General features: G+C 46.5%; 1 protein-coding gene across 5 annotated transcripts; it reads right to left on the reverse strand.

The window, feature by feature from the left end:
- Window positions 1–724: 724 nt before the first annotated feature.
- RBSN (rabenosyn, RAB effector) lies at window positions 725–26,421 on the reverse strand. 5 transcript variants are annotated; one of them, XM_057706053.1, is made up of 12 exons: window positions 26,186–26,421; window positions 23,559–23,876; window positions 20,094–20,234; window positions 17,491–17,591; window positions 16,379–16,424; window positions 16,099–16,260; window positions 14,570–14,811; window positions 13,227–13,297; window positions 8,046–8,132; window positions 6,907–7,009; window positions 5,443–5,547; window positions 725–4,755 (listed from the first exon to the last, which is right to left on the reverse strand). In XM_057706053.1, exons 2-12 carry the CDS (start codon window positions 23,704–23,706, stop codon window positions 3,637–3,639), a joined length of 2,325 nt encoding a protein of 774 aa, XP_057562036.1. In that variant the 5' UTR covers window positions 23,707–23,876; window positions 26,186–26,421; the 3' UTR covers window positions 725–3,636. The 5 variants fall into 5 exon arrangements, with proteins under 5 accessions (XP_057562036.1, XP_057562037.1, XP_057562039.1 ...); XM_057706054.1 differs by having other exon boundaries at window positions 24,277–26,421; XM_057706056.1 differs by lacking the exon at window positions 26,186–26,421 and adding an exon at window positions 25,939–25,957.
- Window positions 26,422–27,002: the final 581 nt, after the last annotated feature.

Below are 27,002 nucleotides of genomic sequence, written 5' to 3' on the forward strand. Positions count from 1 at the left end.
GGCTGGAATCCCAGCGGTGTAACCCTAAGCATGTTTAACCTCACCACACTCACTTTTTTCATATGTAGACTGGAGTTGTTGGGAGGATTAAATGAGATGCCCATACAGAATACTTGGCAATCTGTCTGACCCACAGTGAGCACGAGACATTACATCCTCCTGGTTTAGTCCTGGGAGATCTCAAAGGTCCAAATGATGGCAATATCAGAGACCCACTCAGCAGCTTCCAATCCTTTCCCCGTTGCCCGCTTCCACTACCTTTGGGCCACACACCTTGCTTGAGCACTCCCACTGTACCTGATCCATATAGAACCCTCCTTGCTACTTAGGGCAAAGTCAGTCCAGCAGACTGGGCTTTAAATCCTCCTTCTACCACTGACTGGCTTTGTGACCCTGGCCAGGATTAATCTCTCTCAACCAGTTTCTTCATCTGTCAGCTGAATACCTGAGTAACCACCTCTAAGGGTTTTGCATGACACCTGTGTAAGACAGTTCATTTAATCAACACTGCAGGAATAACTGAAGGGCAGAACTTGAACCCATACTCACCCCGTTAAGAGCCCAGAGACCTTGATTTTGTCTGGAGGCCTTAACCACAGGTAGCACAGGAGCTGGGCTGTCTTCTGATGCACAAAAGTCATTCAGAAAGGAGGGGAGAGATGCCATCCGGTAGTTCTCACATGCAACATGTGTGTACACACTCACACCACCCCAACCACCACCATCTGTTATTTTATTTTTTTAAAAAAGTTTCCAATACAAGGTTTCAGAGTAGTGCATGCAAATCAATGACCTTCAAATTGTCACTGTCAGATGACCAGCACAATCTACCACCACAGTCTGTGACCTGGTAAAGAGACCAGCTTCTCAACTCGAGTCCTAACTATGCCAACGTCCAACCTACCACGTGGCTCTTGATTGACTCAGGTACATTTTAGTATCTGAACAGAAGAGACACACTGAGCAGTGAGTAGAATGAGTAAGTGTCCTTAGTGTATTAGACAAGGGAAAATACAAACAAGGCATAAAAGGGAAAAGCCAGCTTCATTTGATGTCTGAATCCCCAAAGTCTTTTCCATACATGATCAGTGTCTAGGGACACGGTCCGACGCCACATCAAGGACCTGCTCATCTTCCGATGAGATGGAGCTGCTTGCACTGAAGGACTGCAGGATGGGTGAAACACTCATACACAGTAAGAACCTGAAGTTGTGGCTGCAATTCATAGACCATCTTTTCCCTGACGTTAACCCATCCCTGTACATCCAACTTTGTGCCGATGTGAATTCCGGGAAATGGTATAACTGAGGGATAGAGAATTCTAACTCCGGTCACGTCTGTGATTATAGGAAAATGTAGCCATGGAAGAATTAAATGGAAGAATGCAGCAGTGGAAGAATTCAATCACATCAGAAAGTTTTAGTTTGGTTTAGTATATTCAGTAATTTTTTTTTTAGTTTAAAAACATGTTTCTTATATCTTAGTTACTTACAGATTGCCAACTGCAGTTGATTTCAGGGAAGGGTATGTTTGGTAAACTAGTCTTAATTGAAACCACAACTAACTAAAAGATATATTCTCATTAGAGAAGCAATTATGAGGGAGAGCAGCATTTAGCTTCTGGAATCACCTGCTTTTCGGTGCAGAGTGCTTCCTTCTCTTCAGTCAGAGAGAAAAGACAGACTTAGTAGGGAGGAGCATGCAGCCATCCGTAAATCCCTCCAGAGTAACAGCATGAAGGGCAAGGACCTTGAGGAAGAAAAGATGCCTGTACAAGGCAACATTTTAGATGCCTGAATGCCAGCTTCCCAAAACCATGACAATCAGCAAGGCTGGTAACTGGCTGACCTTAGTAACCCACTCATATTCCTCTGTGAATAGAACCCAAATGCGAGGGGTCCTCCACACACCTTCCATCCACCCACTCCCTATTCCCACGCCCCTGTACAGGACCCTTTCATTCAGCCCAAAGATCCAGGAGCTGCTAAAGAAATGTGAATAGTGTCAACACAAATACAGATTACTTTTACACCACAATGTTTTTCAGACATTCCCAAAATTAACACAGGTCTTCCCAGAATGTAACATAATGAATTTCAGCCCTCCACCACTAACCTGGGAGAGTATGACCCAGAGTTAGTTAAGGGGTATAAAGTGACTAGTGGCCAGTTATTATTCATTAGTTATCAAGCATAATTGCAGGAACTCTACCCAGAGCTGAGCACACTTGGGTATCATGTCAGATTTCAGTGAAGGGCTATGTTCCTGTAAACCTAAGCACCAAAGCTAAATTAACAATTTCCCTTTTTGCCCTTAACTGGTGAAGAGTTCAAGTACTGCAGCTCTTCCAGCATGATCCTGGGTTGTGCCTCTTTCAAACATTTCGTTTTCTCTTTTTCTTTTCTTTTTTTTTTTGGCTGTGCTGTGCAGCTTGCAGAATCTTAAGTTCCCTGATCAGGGATTGAACTCGTGCCCTCCGCAGTGAAAGCACAGAGTCCTAACCACCGGACCAGGGAATTCAGTTTTTTAATACCAAACACTGGTGAGAAAATATCTCACCAGTGCCCACGGTCAGCACAAGATGAGCCAAAAGGAAGAAGGCTCATCAACCAGCCTTGGACGTTATTTCAATTGACCTTCTGACTCAGGAGCTTCAACTCTTCTCACAACATTCCACAAGAGCTTCCTGATCACCAATTCCTAGACTATGAAAAAGTCTGAAAAAGCCCAGATCAGAGTAATTTTGCCCAAGCTCTAGAGGAAGCTTTCTCCGGGGACGGACAATTGTCCCAGCAGTCATTCAGTTCCACAGAGCGACACCTGGACAGAGACTCTTCTCCCAAATTATACTACCTCCATCAACCAAAAAGTTAACCACTTCTGTTTTCTAAAAAGCTCATGACCAGACTCACAGTGATACCCCTTCCCTGGGAGTTTAATTTCCTGAAAGAGACAAATAAGAACTCAAAGTAAGAGGGAAACAGACTCTGGAGAATCTTCACCCCCGTCACCCCCTCTTAAGAAGAGGTGCTGGGGTTTCCTGGATCTAAACTATTGTCTTCATAGCAAGACCCCCCCCTTTCATTGCACAGGCAGCATGTGCCCAGCAGGACAGTCAAGTCCCAGGTGAAAGGAACATAGCCAGACAGACTTCCGCAAGAGCTGAGGAAGATTTAAAGGACTCTATCTTGTCTGTTTTGGCTAAAGGAGGGCCCTACATAAGGCTGCCTATAATACTGCATCATGACCAAACACTAGGCAGGAGCCAATGGACACACGAGGTGCATGGTAGCCATTTCTCCCCAGGGCCCAACAGAACCGCACTTAGTTACATCTCAGCAGTGAAGATCTAAAGTCCCTTCTAAAGGGAAAACCCAATTATTAAAAAAAAAAAAAGGAAAAAAAGAAACAGGAAAAACAGCAAATGAATGCTGAGTCTTCCTGTTCTAGCTCCCATTTTACTATTCAACTACCATGGAAAAAGCTCCAAGTGCGCAGCTCAGAATAGCAGATTCCACCCCCCGAACCTGCCTGCATTGTGAGTCTTGCCCTTCCTCCTTCTCCATCAACCCCACCGGCCCTCCCTCCCGCTCCCTTGGCTCCTGCCAGGCCCCAAAGGCGCCCTGCCCACTACAGTCAGTCAACACCCTTCTGTTTGGCCAGGGTGCGCTTCAGCTCCCGAAGGTTTTCGGTCAGCACCTCCACCTCGTCCAGGCGGCCGCACTGCTTGGCGTCGAAGATGTACGCCTTGATGTTGTCAATCTGCTGGAGGAGGAGCTCCTCCTCTATGGGCTCCTCGCCCTCCTGCCCACTGTCGCTGTCCTCCTCGAAGGGGTTGCCCGGAACAGGAGGGCCGGAGGGCCTCTGATGGGGAGGCTCATCTTGCTCGTGGAAGGGACTGGGGGCCGGGCCATCCGGGTTAGTGAAGGGATTCCCTGCCAGTGCCTCCTCTTCCTCTTCTTCCTCAAAAGGATTGTACTCTTTGAGGACGCGGGCTGGAGGGCCGAGGGAAGGCTCTGCAGCAGGAGGGCTGGCCATGCCCTCTGCTGCGGGGCTGGAGAGGTCTTCCTCTTCAAAGGGATTTAGGGAGGGCACCTCATTGTGCTGCAACGTGGTGCTCTGGGGAAAGAATTCCTGGCCAAGGGCTGGGGGCCCAGACCACACTCTGATGGGTTCGAGGGCTGAGCTGGGTGAAGGGGTCTTGGGGACTGTATTGCTCTGAGCTGGGGAAGAAACCAGATCCGAAGCATGAGCAAGGTGGTTGCGAGGCTCTCTGCTGGGCTCCAGGTGAAAAGGCCTGATCTCTCGGAAGTCCAGGAACCGAGTTCGCGTGTGCAGAGATGCCGCCTGGAACTGCTCCCGTTCTCGCTCCCACTCCCGTTCCCGCAGCACCTGCAGCTGCTCCCGCTGCAGGTCCTCTTCCTCGGCCTGCCTCCGGGACAGCTCGATGGCCTTCTCTGTCTGCTGCTGGTCATACTCGTCCTGCAGCTGGCGCAGGTTCTCCTGCAGCGTGCGCACTTCATCCAGCCGGCCCGCGGCCTTGGCCTGCCTGATAAAGGACGTGATGTTGTGGATCTGCTGGAGGAGGGGGTCCGAGTCCTCGCTCTGCCTCTGACCTCCCGACAGCGGGAGCCAACCCTCAGCCTTTCTCAAGGGGGCAGGAACCCCACGAAGGGACGCCACCTCCCCATTGGTCGCACGAGACACCAGGTCACTCCGCCTTTCCTCAAGCCTTCGCTGGGATTCCAGGGCAGCCTGGGAAGAGACCAAAGCCAAAGAGAAGAAACAAGGTCACCAGGCCAACAGCCACACCGCCAGCCATCCTCTGCGGTCCCGCTATCCCTGTGCCAGTGAGACTCCAATTCTCTACCTCAGGACCAAAGATAGCCAACTGCTAAAATCAAATCATGCTTTTTTATCAGAAGAAAGGAGGGACAAACCCTGATTTTCAAAATTAAAATAACAAATAACTGTAAGTTAAGGGCTAAGTTTTCCTCAATCTTATATTCACTGGCCATGCACCTGTCTTAAACCTCTGAGGTGTATTATCACTCATCTATATCAGGACCTCACACAATCTTACATACACATATTATTCTCTGTTTAGTACTGCGTATTCCAAAGTGTTCTACGAAGAATTCCGTGGTGTCTGGGTCCTCCGCAGCCTGTACTGGGGGAGGACTGCCAGGCTCTATGGTATTCTGGACAGGAAAAAATCAGTACAACCTCTGAAAGAAAAATAGGACCTGGGGAGAGAAAGAATTATTCTGACTTCTAAAGATGAGTGAGGCTAGAAACAGAAGGAAAATGCAGACTAAAGAGAGTGAGAGGTTTTGACTTAACAGCAACCTCACAGGGCCTCCTGAGAGCCTCTGGAGGCCTCCACGCTCAGAGGAGCTGCAGGGAAGAAGCCAGAGGCTGGCGTCCCTGCGCTTCACTTACCCGTCTCTCCAGGATCCTCTTCCTCTCCATTTCCTGCTTCCTTTTCTTTTTCAGTTCCTCAAACTGTTCTTTGGTTGGCAGTGACATCAAACCAAGCAGCTTTTCCTATAGGGAGTCACAGACAACTTTACACTTAAACCCTTTTAGGAAAAAAATGAACCTGAAGCCCTACAGTGACAGCCCTCTTAAGCTAAGCCGCCCCACTCTCAGACAGTCACGTTAATGAGCAGAGCAGGGGAGGATGGAACCCTGAAATCAGGCCAAAGCCAACTTCCAAATGGGCCAGCCTTTTCCTCATTAAATGATCAACACCAGACATCCCAGTTATTTGCCTTCTCAGTGAAGACTTTTCCTGCCCTCCCTGTCCACATCTGTAAGCCTCCATCCAAGCCCCACTCCTCTGCCCTCTTTACGTTTCTGCACAGCACTTCCCACCCTCTTAAGCTATATATTTTAGTTGTCTCATCTGTCCCCCTCTCTAGAATACAAGCTTTATGAGAACAGGAATGTCTGTCTTTACTCACGGCAAGATACCCAGCACCTAGAACACTGCCTGGGACACAGCAGGCACTTGTCAAACGACTGTAGGATACAGTCACTGATCAAAAGCAGGAAGGCCTCATTCTTTGCATTACAGTGTTGGGAAACTAACCCAATAGGACACTCATATATCTCTGTCAGGAGCCCCACAGGAGATGGACTGTGCCTCTCACAAGGGCTTTCTGAGGTAGAAACAACTCAGATGCAACCACCTAGGTCTAGTGCGCCCTTGAACAATCACCTGTTTCCTCCAAACCAATGACCCAGGAAGAGTCGCGTAGGAGCTGATCCCAAGGAGGAAACACTATGTGCAAGTATGTCATCAGGCAATACTCATAACAGCAAAAAATGGGAATCTATCCAATGCCCAATGAAGGGGGAATAATTAAAGGATGGTGTACACAGCCAGAGAAGTATTCTGTACTCATTCAAACAACAGCTGTTTGAGGACTGTACAAAAAAGTTCTTATGGGACTTCCCTGGCGGTACAGTGGTTAAGACGCCACAGTCCCACTGCAGGGGGCGTGGGTTTGATCCCCGGTCGAGGAACTAGAAATCATGTGTGCCATGCGATGCGGCGCCTCCCCCAAAAAAGTGCTTATGATATAAATTCAGCAATAAAAAGGCATAAACTTGAAAATATGCACTAATTACAACTACTTTATATAACCAATGCAAATAGAATAAAAAAGAAAATATATCAGAATGAGGCAGGATGGTATTAGGGACATAGAACTAAAAGGAGTATTTATTTTTTCTTTGACATCAGATTTTTCTCTAGATGTGGCTGACACATTTATAATCTTAAAAAGTAATAAATATACAAACAGAAAATAAACAAGCCATTGGCCCAGTCTGCCTTCTGAGTGGTAGAAGAGCAGGGGAGGCAAGTGCGGTGTTTCTGCAGCCCCAGGATGGCTTTACCTGCACAAAGAGCGTAGCTGAGTATCTGATCATCCTCTGCAGCCGCAAAGTGTTTGGATGTGGTGGAGGGTCCTGCTTCAAGTCTAAGGTTAAGATCTTCTTACTGAATTGAAACAAACATATCACTGTAACAGGAACTGCCAGCCTCAGAAACATGGGTGTAAAGTCCCAAGTCGCCAGGCTTGCATGCCAGCAGCATGTGTAGAGGAATGGGTTAGAGGCTCCACTGAAATGCTCTTGCAGGCAAAGCCCATTTGTACCCTTTGACTGTACCTAAGGCCCCAAACAAGCACAGGGTGAATGACCAACACTCAGCCATCGAGGCACTGACCACTGGGGCAGGGCCAGCATCGTGGGTGAGTGACCGGCACAGCAGAAAGGCCCTGTGCTTAGTTTAATGTTCTGCTATCACTGTCTTACAATTCTTAATTTTGAACAAGCAACCTGCATTTTCATTTTGCACCAGACCCTGCAAACTATGTAGCTAGTCTTGCACGTACAGATGGACAAGGGTTCCGCATCTCTATTCTCTGAGTCACAGTACTTCCTACACTGCAAAGGGCTGATCTAACCCCAACAACCAATCCACAGTTAAAAAGCAGTGGCTGGGAATTCCCTGGCGGTCCAGTGGTTAAGACTCAGTGCTTTCACTGCCGTGGGCCTGGGTTTGATCCATGGTCGGGGAACTAAGAACCCACAAGCTGTATGATGAGGTCCAGGAAAAAAAAAAGGTAGCAGTCAACTTGAGAAAAGAATCTGGGTTTCTACCCTGGCTCCAGCGCTTGTGCTAGCTGCGGTGCATTCTCTCACCTATAAAATGGGGATGTTAATCTCTACCTCACAGGGTAACTGTGGCAGAATAAAGGAGCTACTCTGTGTGAAAGCAGCCAGTGACTGGCACACAGCTGGTATCATTCAGCTCCTATTCCTTTAATAATACTGAACAGTAGAAATCCTTCATCAAAAGTTACTGAGATGCACAGAGCGCCAGAGCTGGCAGCTCCCTCAGCCTCCTCCTCACACACATCCTCTATCACCAGGACTGGGTAAGCTCAGGTCTGATGGCCACCCACTCTCTCATCAACACAGCACCTCCTCCAATCAAGGCAGCAGGTAAGACATCACCTAACAGGTCTTACCTTAAAGCGTCTATTAGCTCATACACTTTTTGCACTTCCACTCGAAGGTCATTGGCATGTTCCAGACTGTAGGTTGTCTCTCCGGCACTAGGGAGAAATCACAAAGATTTTTGATCTAAGTTTCACTGCACTGAGTGGACAGTGTGGTGTAAGAGGACTCTAAAGGTTTAAGGTCTCACAGAGGGCGGATACAGACACTCCCTCCATATGGCATTTCAGACTCTTGTATATAATGCAGTGCTCTTTCCTTTTCAGAATGCAAGTGCCAATCGACTAGAAACTGCTTTTAATTTGCAGACACCATAGGGACACACGAGTGCTGAGGTCTATGAGGACCAGCTGCTAAGCTCATTGCCAAAATAAATGTGACTGAATCTGCTTCAGCCTACTTTTCCTGAACAATTTCAGTGCATCTAGTAAGACGGATGAAGCAGTTTACTGAGTTGGTTACACCGCAGCAGATGAGAAGACACTTTTCTTTTCTCACTCAAAGACTACCCAGGGAGCAGAGGAATGATGGGAGAGCTGATCAAGGAATCCAAGCCATGGCCCGCATGGCACTGTCACTTGCCCCATGCTCCTGGGTCTTATGAACAATTGCTCCCTATGTGAGAAAAGCACTTAGACTCCTACTCAAGAAAGGAGGTGATGGGCTTCCTGGTGGCGCAGTGGTTAAGAATCCGCCTGCCAATGCAGGGGATATGGGTTCGAGCCCTGGTCCGGGAAGATCCCACATGCCATGGAGCAACTAAGCCCGTGTGCCACAACCATTGAGCCTGTGCTCTAGAGCCCGCAAGCCACAACTACTAAGCCCACATGCCACAATTACTGACGCCCTCGTGCCTAAAGCCTATGTTCCGCAACAAGAGAAGCCACTGCAATGAGAAGTCTGCACATCACAATGAAGAGTAGCCCCTGCTCTCCAAGCCTAGAGAAAGCCCGCGCGCAGCAATGAAGACCCAACAAAGCCAATAAATAAATAAACAAATAAATAAATAAAATTAATTAAAAAAGAAAGAAAGAAAGGAGGTGAGAGGGAGTAACTCTGCCCAGTGTGGAAGAAGGCCAGAGGTGGCTTCACCTCAGTCTCAGAGGAACAGCAACAGTTATCATGTGGTTTTAGGATTGTTCATTTCAGAGTCTGCCACTCCCACCAGACTGCTGAATTCCAAATGCCCTGATTACCACTTTTCATTTTTATACCCCTAGTAGTCAGTAACAATGTTTACTGAGAAGAGAAACACTTCAGATGATCTCCCAGCTATTAATCCAGCCTCAGCAATGGCCACTCAACTCCCTTCCTGAGGCAGCAGCAATTCAAGTTAAATAAGCAGAAAGAACTGCTGTGTTTACCTGTTTTCCATCTACAAGGCAGTACTAGCTGGAAGAATCTTGGTGTGTGCTGTAATCTGTGGATTCAGTAAAGTTGCTTCATCATCTCTAACTGCACAGTTTGCAAAAAGAACATCAGATCAGAACTAAGAAGACCTGCACTTTGTCTTGATATCGCCAAGTTATGTGGAAGAAAACAGGGTTGGCCCAAATCTGAAATCACTGCCCTGGTCTCAGTCACATCAACCAACTGTGTTATCCTCAGAGCACCTATCGTGCCTGGCATTATCATCTCGTGTGTTACCTGTTCACCTGGTTAGTCTGCACTCCCATGATAACAAAGCTGTCTTCACTGTCTACTGCTGCAGCCCCAGTACCCAGAACAGCACTTGGCACACAACTCATGCTTGATAAATGTCCACTGAATGAATGAGTGACAGACTGAAATGCACTTAAAGCACTTCAGAACTGGTCTTTGGAGGCACAGGAGTTAGATACCTGGAAATGTGCTCAGAAATGGTAGCTCCCTCTTGGCTAGGGAGGCCCATCAACCCACAATTGTGTCTAAGGCACAAAGCAAAAAACCCAACAGGACTCAGGTAACGACGTCCTGAGGAAAAGGCTGGGAGCCAGCTCCCATTGCCAGGAACACAGCTCTCCTTGCTGGCCTCCAGGTAGAAGGTACTCCTGCTCTAATTTCAAACCAATGGGCAGGGGTGGGAGGAGGGGTACTGATTCCAGGAGGTTCCAGGGAGGACAGGAGCACAGGACAGATGCTCCAAAGCCAAGGACTCTCCATTTCAGGGAGGTTTATGCCACAATCATCCGAGTGCTTCTTCGAACTTACTCACAGGGAGGGCAGTGTGTTCCACTGGGTGACATTACTGCTCAGTGAACTGTGGGCAGAGAAGAACTGTGCCCTCTCCCTGCTGTTCTTCAGAACCAGAGTTCTAGGGCAAGGAATGGAAAGAGGAGGACTGGGATCCAGGAGGTGCGAATATAAGGGGGTTGGCCTAGGACAATGGTGGCTGAGAGGGCTTGAGAAATAGGATTTCCGCCGTCTCCACTGTCTGCTGCCACTGACTGAAGACATGTAGTTGTTAGGACCTAGGGGAAAGGGGGCAGGGCATACGTGGTTTCCCTGCCTCTCTGCCCCTCCCTGTCGGCTAGAAAACATTGAGGGAGGAAGAGGGAATGGAAGATGAGCCCCAAAGAAACAGTAAAGGCAGGGAGAGATGCAGGGGAGGGGATATTTTTGCCAGAACGCACCTGGGTTTAGCCTCTCATATTTTTAAGTCAGATATTTAGAGACTCAAGTCAGGAAACTCCTTAAGGACTATACAAACAAAAAAGTTCACTTTCTTTGCACGTGGGACCCACAATGGGCTTAGATCATGGTCATCAACATCTTGAAGGAAAAGCCAAGCTTTGTTTCTGGGGACTACTTATACAATATTGCCATAGTAAATGTCTAAATAAAAATATAGATTCGTTCAGGACTTCCCTGGCAGTTCAGTGGTTAAGACTCCACGCTTGCACTGCAGGGGGCATGGGTTCAACCCCTAGTCAGGGAACTATGATCCCACATACCATGCGGCATGGCAAAAAAAAAAAATGTGTGTGTGTGTAGGTTAGTTCTAAACAAGGTATATCTAATTCTACATGCATCACTACAAAGGTGGCAGATGGACAACACAGGCTTAAAGCAAAGTCAGACAATCCTCAAATTGAGAACACTGGATACCATAAGTAATTTTTTTTCTGTAGGTTGAGAAAAGACTACTGGGATCTGATTCTAGTAGTAGCACCTCAAATTCTAGCTCACACAACACTAACCTTTGGAAAGATCAATGCTCTTAAGAAAGGGTCAGCAATTTTCTTCTGTCAAGAGCCAGATAATAAATATTTTCGGCTTTGTAGGCCATATAGTCTGTGTTGCAACTATTCAACTCTTGCACTATTACTGTAGTGCAAAATCAGTTACAGTAATCAAACAAACGGGCATGGCTGTGTCCCAATAACATTTTATTTATAAAAACAAGTGACAATATTTCAAACAGTGGAATTACCTCTAAAGGACCTCGGTAGTTTTCTAGAGATAGCCTCAAAAATTAATTAAGATTAGGGTGATTTACCTTATTCTTGAGGTTTGTTTGCTTTTAATCACATATGGGGTTGTTGTTTACAAAGTAGGGTCATTCATTAAATTTCCAAATTATACCCACAACACCTTTTTTTTTGGTAGTATAAAGTGTAGTTTGTGACTGGAAAAAATTAGAAAAGCTGGGCCTGCTGTCATTCTTTTGGGAAGAATTTACCTAGATAAGTCTAAAAATATACTACATTCAAAAGCAGAAATTTCACCACCTCCCCTAAATGCTTTCAGTACTTCCGAATTCTAACTGGCTCTTTCTTCAAAGACTTGATAAAGTTCTTAGCTAGTTCCATCGGAGTCCTGAAAAAGCTGTTCATTACTCCAGCTTCCTCATCTCAGAAATAATAATGGTGCTTTTTTTCACAGATTGCTCTAAGGAGCAAAAATGCATTCAACGCTTTGAAACTTAAGAAGCATAATGCAAATATAATCTATCATTTTTCTGCTCTGTAATCGTCTTTATAGTATATTAATCTGCTCTGTAATCGTCTTTATAGTATATTAATTCCATAAGGACAAAGACTGTATCTTATTTTTCTTTGCATACCCAGTACCAGCTTATATTAGATGTGTTAAAAGAAATAAACTTTATTTAAACCAAAAAAAAAAAAACAAAAAACAAGTGGCAATAATCAGTGTGGGCACGGATGTGGAGAAACTGAAACCCTCATACGCTGCTGCCGGGGATGGAAGGCGGAGCAGTCATTTTGGAGAAGTTACACACAGAGTTACCATACGACCCAAGAACTCCACTCCTAGGCATATACCCGAGAGCAATAAAAATACATGTCCATAAAAAACCTATACATGACTATTCACAGAAGCATTATCCCTAAAAGCCAAAAGTGGAAAAGCCCAAACGTTCACCAAGAGACTATGGATAGACAAAATGTGCTCTATCCACACAGTGCATTCACACAAAAGGAATGACACACTGATACATGCTACAACTGGGATGACTCTTGAAAACTTTATATCAGGTGAAGGAAGCCAGACACAAAAGATCACGTATCTATGATTCTATTTACATGAAATGCCCACAATAGGCAAATCCACAGACAGAAGCAGACTAGTGGCTGCCAGGGAAAGGGAGAAGGAGCAGCGGCTGCTACTGGGCGTGGGTTTCTCACTAAGATGAAGAAACTTTCAGAATTAAGACAGTGGTGACGAGTGCACAATTTTGTGACTTATACTAAATGTGACATGATGGGTATACTAAAACCACTGAACTGTACACTTTAAAACGGTGAATTTATGGTGTGTGAATTAAATCTTAACTTTAAAAGAAGAGATGGCACGCTAGATGTGGCCCAAGGGTCGAACTCTGCCAACCCCTGTCCTAAAAGAAATGCCTGCTCTTCGCCCTGACACCTCAATGTCACCCAGAAGTGGCATCTACCTGGGCACAAGCAGGAGGCACGCTGCCCTTGCTCACCTCCGGATGAAGCACTTGGCAGTGGTGCCTATTATCCAAGGCCCTTCCCAACAAACCTGCTCAGTCAGAATAGCTGGGGTCACGTGACTGAACATGACTACACAGGACTGTAAAGTGCTGATGACATGATGAAGATTCTCTGCAGCCGGTAGCAGAAGAAAAGCATGGCCAGAGTTAGGCGTTTCATTTTCAGCTACTAAAGAATTGACCTAAAATGCCAGTCACCACTAAATTAGTAAAACAGAGAGGAATAGCTTACTTTAATGATGCTGCCATCCTGATGTATTCAGGAGCTTTTTGGTCAACTTTCTCCATGCAAAGTCGTAATTTCTAAGAACAAAATAGAAGAGGTAAGTTGTGCTCTCAAGGTACAAAAAAGCCTACTCAGAGGTTATGCTGAATCAACAGAGATGTATTTAAAATGCACAGTTTTCTAAAATGAAAAAAATGCAGAGTGGTTTTTAGTTTTTTGTTTACTGTTATCAATTTCCTGATTTACAGACCTGCCCTATAAGAAAATCTTGCAGGAAGGAAAGAAAGCGAGGGTGAACTTTTGACTGGATGTTTTTGACAGGAGCAAGGCTTTCCAGGACACAAGCCATCTGAGTTTACCATGGTAGAGAAAAGAAATTAGTTGCTATGTGCTTTATCTGCCAGGTGACGCCAGACACCAGGCACAGGCATTGCCGGGGCTCACTTCAAAAAAGAAGGAAGCCAAAAGCACGGCGACTATTTACAAAAACTGAGTTATCAGATCATGAGCCCCACATAAAAGATGGACAATGGCTACATCAGCTCAACAAGGGTTTAATTAATACCATTTCTAGGAGCCTGAGTATTTTCATGGTGACTTCCGAAACACAGCCACTGTGACCTGCACAACTGCTAACAATGACCATTTAGTGACCATCAGACAAAAAACACCCTCCTCTGTTCAGTTTTGCACAAGCTGCTTTTGCTGCCTGGGCTGGTTTCCTCCTTCCTGTTTCCTTCCACCTCCCTGCAACCCCCACCTGGCTCATCCTTTTCATCTTGCAGGCCTCACCTGGCCGTTATGAGACCGAGCCAGGCTCAACTCCCAGTCTGACTGTAAATCCCAGGGACTGGAACCACACTCTGCTCCTTTAAAGCAACGTCTACTGAGGCGTTCTGGGGTTGCTAGTGGTAATAAGAGTTGAGACACTTGAATGGACTTAAAAGAGGAAGCTGTAAGCCTCTGGGCAGTTTCTCAAACTCCCAAGTGAGTGTCTCAGGACTCTTCTGGCCCACTGTTCACCACCAGCTCCAGCTCCTGCCCTCACCCACAGAACCTGTCCACACTGTATGGCAACCACCCTTCCTCCTCTTGCCCCTGGGCCACCGAAGCCCCTAACCCCACCCCCACCCCCACTTTCAAGTGGGCACAGAAGAGCAAGGGAACGAGTTTATTGCAACATACCCAGTGACTGTGCGACTCACCCAGGGCCCTAGCTAGTGCCCTTTAGCAGAAACTAAAAATGATTCAAAGGAACAACTTCCCGAAACATTCTCCAAAGTCTGCGGGCATGTACATAACGAACAGCCAAGTCTCTCGAATGAGACTCAAGACCGCACACGAATCACCTCATAGAGCTTCACGATGTCGGGGGTGTGCTCCTTCTCGTCGATCTGCTGCTCTCTCCTGAGCAGCGTGTCCTTGCAGTGTGTGCAGCAGCGGATCCGGTCGTCATCCTTCTCGTCCAGGACGGAGCTCACACTGCTCATGCTGCTGATGCTGCCCCGGCGGGAGCCGTGGACACTGTTGGGTGACTGGCTGGGGCTGGTGTGAGCGCTGAGGGAGTCCTTGCTGGCAGTGGTGAGCTTGTCTGTAAAGCACAACACAGGACAGGCAGCAGTGAGCCCGCAGCCTCCAATCACCCCACCGCCCACGAGAGCAGTGGCGTCCACAGGTGGGGGTGGCGTGAGAGCAGGCTCTGCCGGCGGGCAAGAAGCACTCACACCTCTACCTTCCCGGACTCAGGCTCTGAGGTGGGATGGATGCCCAGTGCAGCCAGGAAAGAGCCAGGCAGCCTAGGACAGTCTGTCTTTGAGGCTCTGAGGCCCACCCCTAACGTGGCCTGACCACCTGCCCTGCTCCATCTGCCCCGTGCCTCAGAAACAACTCAGGCTCTCCCCGGACTGTCCTCCACAGCCTTCCCCCACACCCAAACGCCTGAGTCCCACCCCTTCCAAAGCTCAGCTCAAAAGGCACGTCCTCCAGGAAGCCCTCCCCAATTCCTCGAGGCAAAAACAATCTGCCCTTCCATTATTCCTACCACGTCGCCCCTCTTCACTCTACCCAGGATGCCTGCCTGCCCCACCTCTCTGCAATCCCAGCTGTCTTTCAAGGCTCCTCTCAAACATCACCTCCTGACCCTAAGCACCCACACTTTCCCTCTTCTCCGGGCTCTGCAGCAACCTCCCCAGCACTCGGTGTTTCTCATATTACGACATTACAGCCTGTTCTATATGACGGTGAGCTGTTTGTGACTTTTCACTCAAAGGAAAGGACCAGCCCGTTGCTCATTTTTCAAGACCCTCTCCTACAGTCTCCTCTCGAAGCCTCATCTGCCACTTCAAGCAGGGCTGACAAAGATTCCGTCAGCTCTCCCACGAGCCTGACACAACTTCTCTCATCATACTTGTCTCTTTATAAAGCAGGTGTTTGTGAGTGTGTCTCCCCTGCTGGATGCTGGACTCCCTGAGGGAATGGATGATGCTTATAAACCAGACGTGGGCAAACGACAACCTGCAAGCCAAGTCCAGCCTGTTTTTGTATGGCCCTCAAGCTACACATGGTTTTTACACTTCAAAAAGGTTGTTTAAAAAAGAAGAAAGGTCACAGAGACTGTATGTGGCCCACAAAGCCTGAAATATTTACTACCTGATCTTTTATGTGAAAAGTTTGCCAACCGCTGTTATAGACCATTGTATCCCTGGTCCCTAGCACAGTGCCTAGGCTGCAGTGGGCTTCAAGGAATCAAGTAAATGAATGAAGATCCCGTGGGCCATTAATTTAAACAAAAAGTCCGCCACATTGCCCAGTGGTGAGCAGTAAACAAGCTAGTCTCAAAAGTAGGTCGGGTTCCAGGGCCCGCCTCCACATCACCTACTTGCCAAGGGAAGGCTGATGAGCTCCATACACTTCTTGCACATAATAGAGCCACAGAGGCGGCAGTGGTGGCGGCGGTTGCGGATGCTGAACTTGTTCCCACAGTCTGGACAGAAAGGGACATCCTGGTCGTTGACCCAAGGCACCACGGACTTTTCTATTGCTTTAGGAAGAACAAAACAAAAACCAAGCAAACAAAAAAGTAGGCCATTTTTAAAAAGAGATCTGGTCAGGAAGAAAGATAAAAAATAGAAGGAATGTGAGCAAAGTTCTAGAGTTACCTCGGATCTTCGCAGACTCAGTATTTGTTCTGTCAAATGCAGTGAGCTGACAAGGAGAAAAAAAGTGCCAGAGGGAATTAATCTGGTGGTGTATACACTCTCTACAGGCAGGGGCATCAAGTGGGAATGAGCACACCCACTGCTCAAGTCTTATCTTTCGTCCCCAGCCCCTCAATATCACAAAAACAACTTCACGGGGGATTAGAATATTAGCTTTGCATCCAGAAGGTACCTCCCTTCCCATGACCCACTCCAACCTCTTTATTGTCAGTTACCCACTTAACTAGTAACCAGGGGTTGGACAAGGTGGCCAGGACATGGTGGGGTGGCTATGGAAAGCAACGGGAACCCCCGATTCTCCACGGTCCTCCTGGACAATGAAAGCAGCCACATATTTCTGCCCTCCGTAGTACACAGAAAGAACTGAACCTGTGTGGTTGCTGACATGCCCATCACACAACCCAGCTTATACACAAAAAGCATTTCCAGGGTTAAAGTAAAACAGAGCGATCATGGTATTGAAGATGCACTCTTAAACCAACCACAGGACAAGAGGTCCACACACTGCATGCTGGCCCTGGCAGAGTACTCCTCACATGCCTGGTCACCAGCCTCTCTGTTTGCCATCACATGGTATCACACACTACACCTCGCTGATTGTGCCTGGGACACCCAAACAAGGAAAGGATCTAAAGGCAGAAAGGCTGTCTGGCAGCCAGGTAGGCTTCATAGGAAAGAAAAGGGAAGCTGGATATGTGGCCAGTCATCGACCTGGGCCACTAACTTCAGTAAAAGCAGCCCAGGCTAGAACCGTCCACCAAATCCTCAGCACCGCTCTAAGTGGGGCGTTTCCTTGCCAACTACGGACATACACAATATACAAGACACATACTGCAGAAATATAATTTCTCCCCCCAGAAAATTTATACTTGCAGAAAAAAATGTGTTTTAAAAGAAAAAAATTGGGCTTCCTAGGTGGTGCAGTGGTTAAGAATCCGCCTGCCAATGCAGAGGTCACGGGTTCGATCCCAGCTCCAGGAAGATCCCACGTGCCGCGGAGCAACTAAGCCCGTGTGCCAAAAAAAAAAAAGAACTAAAAGAAAAAAATTTACCTTCTCTAACCTGATTATTAATTTATTGACTTCAACGACATAGTGGTCAATTCTGGCAGCTCGGTGTTTTTTGAAGTCCGAAAGATGGCTTCTCACAGCGCCTAGACAGAGGGAGGTGGCAACATAAACAACTTGTCATTTCCCTGAGGGAGCCTCTTTACCTTGAATTTCAAAAGCAAGTACACACCCTAGGATTATTTATTTACTTAATTATTTATTTATTTACTGCCACACCGTGCAACATGCTGTGGGATCTTAGTTCACCGATCAGGGCTCGAACCCAGGCCCCCCTGCGTTGAGAGCATGGAGGCTTAACCACCGGACCTCCAGAGAAGTCCATTAGAGTCTTACTAAAAATTAAAACACTAGAAAAGCAAAAGGAAGGAAATGTACTAAAATGTTAACTATGGTCACGTTGGGCCCACGAAGCATGATAGGAAAGACCTCAAGGACAGGGGCTGGACTCTGGAGCCAGCCTGTGCTCAAGTTTCAATTCTGCCACACACTGTGTGACCTTGGACAAGTTCCTCAACCTCTCTGTAACTTGGAATACTCAGCTATAAAATGGGGAAAACAGTAGTAACTACTCCACAGGGCTGTTATTAGGATTAAAGAAGTTAAAATTTATAAACTCCTTAGAACACTACCTGGCACATGAATTTTTGTTAAATAAAAAAGCAGTAACATTATGGGCGCTTTTTAAAATTCTCTCATACTTTTCTGTACTGTTCAAAGTTGGTACAACATGGCTTTTCATCAGAATAAAAACAATCCTCCTCCAAATAGCCCCCAAAATGCAAATGCTAATAGTTGCCCTTGGGGGAGCTAGTTAAACCAATAACTTCCTTAGTCCAGCAGCCAAGACTCAGGACAAACCTCCTCCCACAAGTGGAACCAAGTAGCCTGTTGCCTCAGTGGATCTGAAATGTATAACCTGCTCAGCCTCACCTCTTCTGAAAGCCATCCCTGCCCCACAACCCTCCCAGCACTCAGTTCATTTCTTCCTCCCAATAATGGTCTATTCACTTATGTACTTTACCATATCTAGATCTTTACGCTACACTCTTAACCATACACGCTTTTCTTCTTCTATAATCATACTTTAACACCTAATTAAATTTTAGCTTCGAATTCTGAGGAGTGACAATAAACATTAACTTTTAAAATCTGCCATTCACTTGATCTTTTGCAATTTGTAACTTCCTTCAGTTGCTGAAACAGGCAAATCAGTCAGAAAATCACCTTGATAATTTAACACTGACAATCATGAAATAAGCCATCACAAAGCTTATAATTCATATGCTTGAAATGTCTCCACCATGTTTCTAATTCTCTTTCACATGTAACTAATAAATATATGTGTATAGTCCTATTTTCAAGCCATTTTTCTCCTGCCATTATGAAAATAAAATGTTTCCAGTCTCCAACATGGTAGCCTCTAGCTACACATGGAGATTAAGCACTTAAAATGTGGCTAGCGTGTGGTTGTGGAACTGACTTTTAATTTTATTTAACTTTATATAAATTTAAATAGCCACATATAGTTAGTAGCTATTATATTGGATAGTGCAATTCTAGGACTATCCTCTTCCGAAAAGACACATTCTGCAGCCACACTATTTGGTAGATGACCCCAGTGTAAATATCACTTCCCTTCTTAGAGCCTGTTTCCTCATCTACAAATGGAATGAGCATCACTACCCTTTCTACTTTACAAGGCTTTTGTGAAAGGTGAACAAGATAATGAGTATCAAAGTATAATAAAGTACTATCGGACTTCCCTGGTGGTCCAATGGTTAAGACTCCATGCTTCCAATGCAGTGGGGCAGGGGTTCCATCTCTGGTTGGTGAACTAAGATCCCCATGAGGTGCAATGCAGCCAAAAAACAAAACAAAGTATAACAAAGTTCTACAAAAGAATCATTATTTATCCATTGCATGGATAGAAAATATCAATGATCACTACCCTTCCACAGTTAAAGGACATGTGAGATTAGCTAGTTCAACTCCATGTGGCATGATCTTTTTGATAAAAGCTTTATTGAATTATCATTCAAATACATACAATTCACCATGTAAAGCACACAAATTCAATGGTTTTTAGTATACTGACAGGGTTGTGCTACCATCACCAAAATAAATTTCAGAACACTGTCATCACCCCTAAAAGATAATTTTGAAAGTAAGTAGATGATAGCACCATTACGTGCTTCGAAAAATTAAGTTGCACGAACCAGTGCTTCTCAGTAGGTAGGTACTGTCTACACGAGAAGAGACAGCCCAGTCAATGGACTGTGCCTGGGCTCATGTCAGAGACCTGGATTCCTACCCCAGTTCTGCAGTTTCCTAGCTGTCTGACCCTGGGCAGGTCCCCATGGGGTTCAGTAGGGATTAAATAAGAGTCCACATGTAAAGCATTTAATGCAGTGCCTAACACAAAGCAGATGCCCAGCTCATTCTTGTCCATTTTCTGCCACCACTAGGACACAAAGTCCATGAGCTTACAGCCATTCTGGTTTACTGATGTCTCTTCAGCCAACTCAAAAAACATACAGATGTTCAATAAACATTTGCTGAATGAATGAATGAAAAGAATTTCTTACCAAGCTCCTGGGGTTCCCACATGTAAGGATCAACCCCTCCATAGCTGAAAGACTCATATCCTTGGGTCCCTGATTCAGCTCGGTCATCTCCTTCTCGTTTCAACAGCCTGTTCTTTGCTTTCCTAGCCTTCTGGACAAGGCCTTGAAAAATGGAACAAATACCATATGAATCCATAAAGAATACCCAGTACAGAGTCAAGGTCCTATAGGAAGAGCACTTAGATTTCACGTATCAACAGGGTCTCAATGTATTTCATGGCTTCTCCTGTCTCTGAAGTAGTATGAGGGAGGGACAGAAGTAGTATGAGGTAAGGAGGAAAATTTCTAGGATCATTGTCACAATCCCATTTACTGGTCCAATTCCATCCTCCAGACCGTATACATTACAGGGATCTTGTCGATTAAATGAATTATAAAGTTAAGGAGAGCCTCAACTGCAGGCTAAGGAACATTAGCAAACCCTACCAGAAAATCGGTTCTGAAGTAGAGATTCCTGAATTCAAAGATCTGTACTTGGTACATGTAGTATGGAAGGGAACTCTTGGTTCTGGGGTCCCACAGGAAAGCTGCAGATTGTAATTTCAGCAGTATTGTTATGATTAACTCTAGTCTAAAATCTTAGGGCCATAAAAGATAAAAGAGACTACTTCAGACAAAACTAAAGAATCTCAAGGACCAAGGAAGTACATAAGGAAGTACACAAGAGGAACCATGTGCTTCTATGAGGACAAAAACACCAAGTCAAGAGCTCAAAAGGTAAAGAGGGAGAGCTACATAGCAGGAATATGAGGACATTATGGATAGCATAGTCTATCCCCCAGTAAGTCATTCTCTAGCCTTGGGTCTTGCCTCCCAAATTCCAGCAAGACAAATGGAATCAAAATCTTAATGAACACCAGTGACACCCAAATTTCAAGCTTCCTTACAAAGAGGCTAATTAAGAGGAACAGAGAGAATTAGGAAAGTTAAATTCAACTGACAGCCTTGTGTCCTGAAAACGCATCTCAGACGAGGCAAATGTCCTAGACACAAAATGGACTAGACTCTGAATTCTTCCTGAAAGGTCTGGATGGCTTTGGGGCAGAAGGTGATGATAACGTAAGCCTAGTGAAGGCACCAGGAAAACAATGGGCTATGTGCATAAATAGGTTCCCTCTGATGCGAGATATGGTGAGCTAGGAGAGAAAGTAGCCCACAACCTGCCCTTGTCAGGGATGGTGAGGCTAATTTTAAGAGATTATGCTAGAGTTAGAACCAACGCTTGAGCCAATCAAAGAAGGTCCTTTCTGCAGCCTTCCATTGTAACGGATGCTAAATGGAGAATTAGAAATGCCCTTCCTAATAAAAGCAGCTTTAGTGCTCACAGCCCAGCCCCTTAGCAAGCATCATCTTTGAGAGTTATTTCCAGTCCCAGGTTTTTCCAAGAGCCCACAACAAGCCAAGTAAAGGAAGCAGGGGTAGGAGGAAAGAACTCCACCTAAAGAGGTAATTTCCAGTATTTGATCAGCCCAAAATATTTCTTCAACTCAGTATCGTTTTTCCTTTTCATTAGTGAAAAGAAAGCCCAAGTCTTGACTTCTTGCAAATGTTTTGTGATTTTGAGCTAGATGAAAAGAAAGGGGAGTAAAATCTAGGTGCCTTATTCATTTTGCCTGTCTTCCCCTCACAACCAAAGCAACAGGAAATTCACCATCTCTCAAAGGAGGCAGAAACAGAAAAGCAGAGAGAAATAGATGCTGACAGAAAAGAGAAACTAAATTTGCTAATTCTCAGGTCTCTCTCCAGCTAATGCTGAGGATCAAGCCTCGCTTCACTTCAGTTGACAGCAGAAGGTCCTATATCTATTATTCCCTCAATAATCTTACACATTTTCCCCCTAATACAAGAGCAGTCATCAAAGGAAGTTGAGGACATTCTCTAACCTCTCTACCCACTGGCATCAAAGTCTTAGCGATATCACAGTATATGACTAAGTTGAGCTGACACTAAGACTGGATGCTCACTGAAAATCAAGGAGGCCCTTTAGCTGTCCAAAGGACACTTAGACAATCAGTTCATTTGTTTGCTAGCTTTCCAGCTGCAGTGCGTGCTGTGATTGCAATACAGGGTCTCACCTCATCAGTGATGCCACACACAAAGAGCAGTGTTAGGCTTAGAGGTGATGGAAGACATGGGGTCAAGCCTAGCGCTGTCAATTCCTATGTGATCTTGGATAAGTCACTCCACATCTCTGAGCCTCACTTTTTCTCTGTAAAATGAGACCAACACCTTCCTGCAGGATTGTTGGGAGAGTCAAATGAAATAACAATGTATGTGAAAGAACATATATTTCTCTATCTTTTTTGCCTCCTAAGAGTTATGACTGCTCCAGCCTCTGTAGCCAGAAGCCATCTAGTTCATTGCAGCCTTCAGAATTTTGAAAATGTTTGCCTTTGTCATATTTTTGACAGAAGTTATAAATGTAAATGCTTTCAACAACTCTTTTTTTTCTGAAGTGAAAAGTGAGACATGGAGTGAGACTATTTGATTACAGGGGGCATGTGACTCACATGTGTGGAGGCCAAAGTCCACTTAGGCAGACATGGATCATTCCTTTCTCTCCTACCCAACAAAGATGTGTGAATACAGCATTAGACCTTTTTTATCTCACTGCCGTCAGAAATGTGGCCAGCTGTTAACTAAATCACTAGGAAAGTGAATTCCAGAGCACCAGCAACATACTTAGGAATCAGAATCTAAAGTCCAGGAAATGAATACTCTGTATAGCAAAAATTACCTTGAAAAATTCTTTCTGCAACCCTCCAGGACCTGAGGGTCCTTGGAAGCTCAAAGACCAAGTTTTAACTTTTGGAGCTTTCCTTCTTACATTTCAACCATGATCCTCCTTTCCCTTTGCTGCAGAGGACAAGGTCTAGTTGAAGAAGTAAGCATGGCAGGAAGGCCTGAATTTGTGACAGGTAAATGGGCGTACAATGTGCCTCAACTTGCAGAGCAAAGGAAAGGAATTCCACCCCAAAACTCTCTTAGGCTGGCAGTTAGATAATTCAAACAGCCTAGCAAGAGACAGCAGGGGACAGTAATTACACTTACTAGGTTCAAAGCCAGGCTCTACCTCACTCTGCAGCTTAAGGCAAGTCATCTCTGTACCTAATCTCTGTGTCTCTCTACCTCACTTTGCAGCTTAAGGCAAGTCATCTCTGTACCTAATCTCTCTGTGTCTGGTATCCTCATCAGTAACAAGGGACTCATAGTCACATAGTTATTTTGAGAATTAAATGAAGTTAATACAAGATTTTGAATAATGCCTGGCGCATAGAACGCACTAGAAATATGTTCTTTACTATTATCAGTAATTTAATACTGTTTATCATCTTACGGTGGCAACATGGAAGCTGATGAAAACCATCCCACGAGTTAAAGCTCCCAATGACAGAATGAGAGAAGCAGACAATCCTTGACTCTTACTTTTAATTTGCCCTTTGACATCACGGTCTTCCCCGGAGTGCTCTTCCTCATAATGTGACTGCAGCTGATAGAAAGACTGCAGGTCCTTCAGGCACAAAGGGCAGAGGAAGCCCTCCCTCACTTCCCCTGGGTCATCCAGAGAAGCCATTGCAGTGTCCCTCTCAACCACAGCAAGGCAGGGGCCTCATGCCAAGAGTCAGCTTGATTCCTCCACAAGAGACAAGGGATCCCGCAGCATTAGCTTAACCAAGCAGCGCACAGATGATGGGGACGTGGCATCATGGCCCTGGATGAAATGTCCTCTCTGGAGTAGAAGTCCTAAGAAAGGAAAGAAGAAGGGGGGGGGGGGGGTGGGAACCAACTTAGGCAAATTAGCAGCAATTGAGAATTTTCCTTGTTCTTTTCACAATTCAAGAAGGGTACTTAACGTTTTTTTCAGTGCAAGTTTGAGAACAAAAACTGCTTTCTCAAATCCTTAGACCAAAACACGAAAATTCTAAGACAGTTTTGGACAACAGACAATGGCAACTCATTGAAGGGGGAAGCACAGATTCTTGAAGAAAGGAAAATATAACTTCAACAGTAAATACAATACTGAGGTAAATCACTAACATTCATTCCAATGATCCAGCTTCATAATTTGTATGCCACTTTAGCCACTGGGGAAAAGTATGAAATAGTTATCAACAAGCAGAAGTTTTTATTTGACTCTCTTTACCTTGACCATTTATTCAACCACATATATGAAGCTCTTGCACCTGTGTCAAAAATGCACTGATGCAGGGACTTCCCTGGTGCCACAGTGGTTAAGAATCCGCCTGACAATGCAGGGGACATGGGTTCAATCCCTGGTCCGGAAAGATTCCACATGCCACGGAGCAACTAAGCCAGCACGCCACAACTACCGAGCCTGCACTGTAGAGCTAGCGAGCCACAACTACTGAAGCCCACGCACCTAGAGCCAGTGCACTGCAACAAGAGAAGCCACCGCAATAAGAAGCCCGAGAACCACAACGAAGAGTAGCCCCTGCTAGTGGCAACTGGAGGAAGCCCACATGCAGCAACAAAGACCCAATGCAGCCATACATACATAATACACGCACAAATGCACTGATGTCAAAGGGATAGTGTCAGCCCTAAAAATCAAACAAAACCAAATCAAACAAAAATACCAACTTCAGTCTAAGGAGGATCTAGTAATCAAAAACAAAAAAAAATCTATTTGGTGTCTTATAGTTTGTAGGGTACTTTTTCTCCAATAAACTTACTAGGCCTTATAAACCAGCAAGCCTAATGTTCTTACTGCTTCAAAAATAAAAGAATCTGATGCTTAAACAATTCAGGGCTTAATAAGCTACAATTTCAGTTTTATCTGACCACGGCAAAGTCATTTACAATGTCACCTCAGAAAGACTCACAGCCAAAGGGAAAACGCAGACAAAACCATTCCACGAAAGCAGAGAAATTTCTCCCCGAGAACCTGAGGCCACAAACCACAGGAGAGACTGAGAGGGAACGTATGACCCTCAGCTTTGAGCTGTGGGTGAGCCTGTTTATAGAGTCACGGAGAAAGGACTGCCTAGTCTTCAAAGCTGAAGGGTGGCATTGACCCAGGAAATAAACAAATGAAACACGAGGTCCTGTGTTCTTCTTCTAGCTAAAAAAGCCCAGTGACTGCGTCTGTACGTTCAGATTTCAGCCCCTTTTCCAGCCAGTCGCTGAAACAGCAGCTCCCGGCCCCTCCCAGCCAGTGGTTCACCGGAGCCCTTTCCTTCTCACGCACTCACCCTACCAACCACAAATCCAACACACACTCCCCGCATCTCAAGACACCCTCACGTCCACGGAAATGCCTTGGTGGAGGCATTCTCCCATAGGGCGGCGCTGCACCTCCCCTCACAGCACTTATCTCAATCTGTAATCACAGGTACACAAAGCGATTAAATCCAACAGCCTGTAAGCTGTGTGCGGGCAGAAGCCACGTCCACGTTCCCACCACCAGACCCCCAGGGTCAGCGCCCGGCACAAACCACTGGGAATCAACAACGCTCCAAGCGTGAATAAATGAAGGAATGAATGAACGCACCAACTCTACAATCATACAACCAAATATCCGCCACAAACCACAAACCAGCAACCCAGGTCCCAGGTGCACAACATACACGAGACCCTCACACCCTAAACGACGTCCAAACCCCAAATAAAACCCACAGCGTCTGCAACTGCACATCCAGCTTCAGCGCTGCCTGCAAAGCGCCGCCCCACACAACACCCGTCCGACCGACCGCCCGACCGCCCTCCAGGTAACCCAAGGCGAAGTGCACGCGCCGCATCACCCAAACCCCTAAATCCCGCACAAGAAGAGACCCCGAAGACGCACCCGGGAGCCAGGCCCCCGCCGCGCCCCAGCGCGCAACGCTACGCAACTCACACGCCCCGCGCAGCCGCAACCAAGAGTCGACTCACCGCGGGCACAGCGGCGAGACGCGCGGCCCGCGCGGCCCCGGCGCCCCCCACGCACGGCACGCCCACCGCCACCACACGAGGGGCCCGCGCCCGCGCGGCCTGCCCACCCGCTTCCCGAGAGAGCCGCGCCCAGCTCCGCGGACTCGCCCAGCCCTCTGTACCCTTCCCGGCTCCCTCGGGGGCGCAGGCCTGTCCACTCCTCCGACCGGGCTCTGGGCCTCCACGACCCCTCACACAGGCGCGGCCGCCATCCCCATCGACTGTCCGGCGCTCGACTGGCGCGCCTGCGGCGCCGCCGAAAACGGAAAGCAGGCAAAGGAAGCCCGAAGGAGCGCCGAGGCTTCAAGGGGCCGGAAGGGAATCCCCAGGTGCAGGGCTGCGGCGTATTCTGCGCAGGCGCCGGAGAAACAGTGGGGGTGGGGTGAGGCTCGGAACTTTTGCGACGTTTGGACGACTCTCGCTGTTCGACGCGCGAAGCTAGACCCGCCCCTTGTTCTCCACCCTCTTCTGCCTCTGCGAAAACTGAAAGCTTACTTCCCTACGCCTTGGTTGAGCTTACAGGTGAAAGAGGCAGCCAAGGGTCTTTAATGCCTCCTTCCCCACTGCCAACTGCACTTCTAAATTAAGTAGAGCCAGGGCTTCCTGGGTGGCGCTAGTGGTTGAGAATCCGCCTGCTAATGCTAGGTGACACGGGTTCGATTCCTGCTCCAGGAAGATCCCACGTGCTGCGGAGCAACTAAGCCCCTGTGCCACAACTATTGAGCCTGCGCTTTAGAGCCTGTGAGCCACAACTATTGAGCCCATGTGCTGCAGCTACTGAAGCCCATGCGCCTAGAGCCCATGCTCCCCAACAAGAGAAGCCACGGCAATGAGGAGCCCGCGCACCACAACGAAGAGCAGTCTCCGCTCACCGCAACTATAAAAAAGAAAGCCCGTACACAGCAAAAAGAAAAAAAAAAGACCCAACACAGCCAATAA

Source organism: Hippopotamus amphibius, chromosome 13, assembly GCF_030028045.1.
Source record: "Hippopotamus amphibius kiboko isolate mHipAmp2 chromosome 13, mHipAmp2.hap2, whole genome shotgun sequence".
NCBI classification, from domain to species: Eukaryota; Metazoa; Chordata; class Mammalia; order Artiodactyla; family Hippopotamidae; genus Hippopotamus; species Hippopotamus amphibius.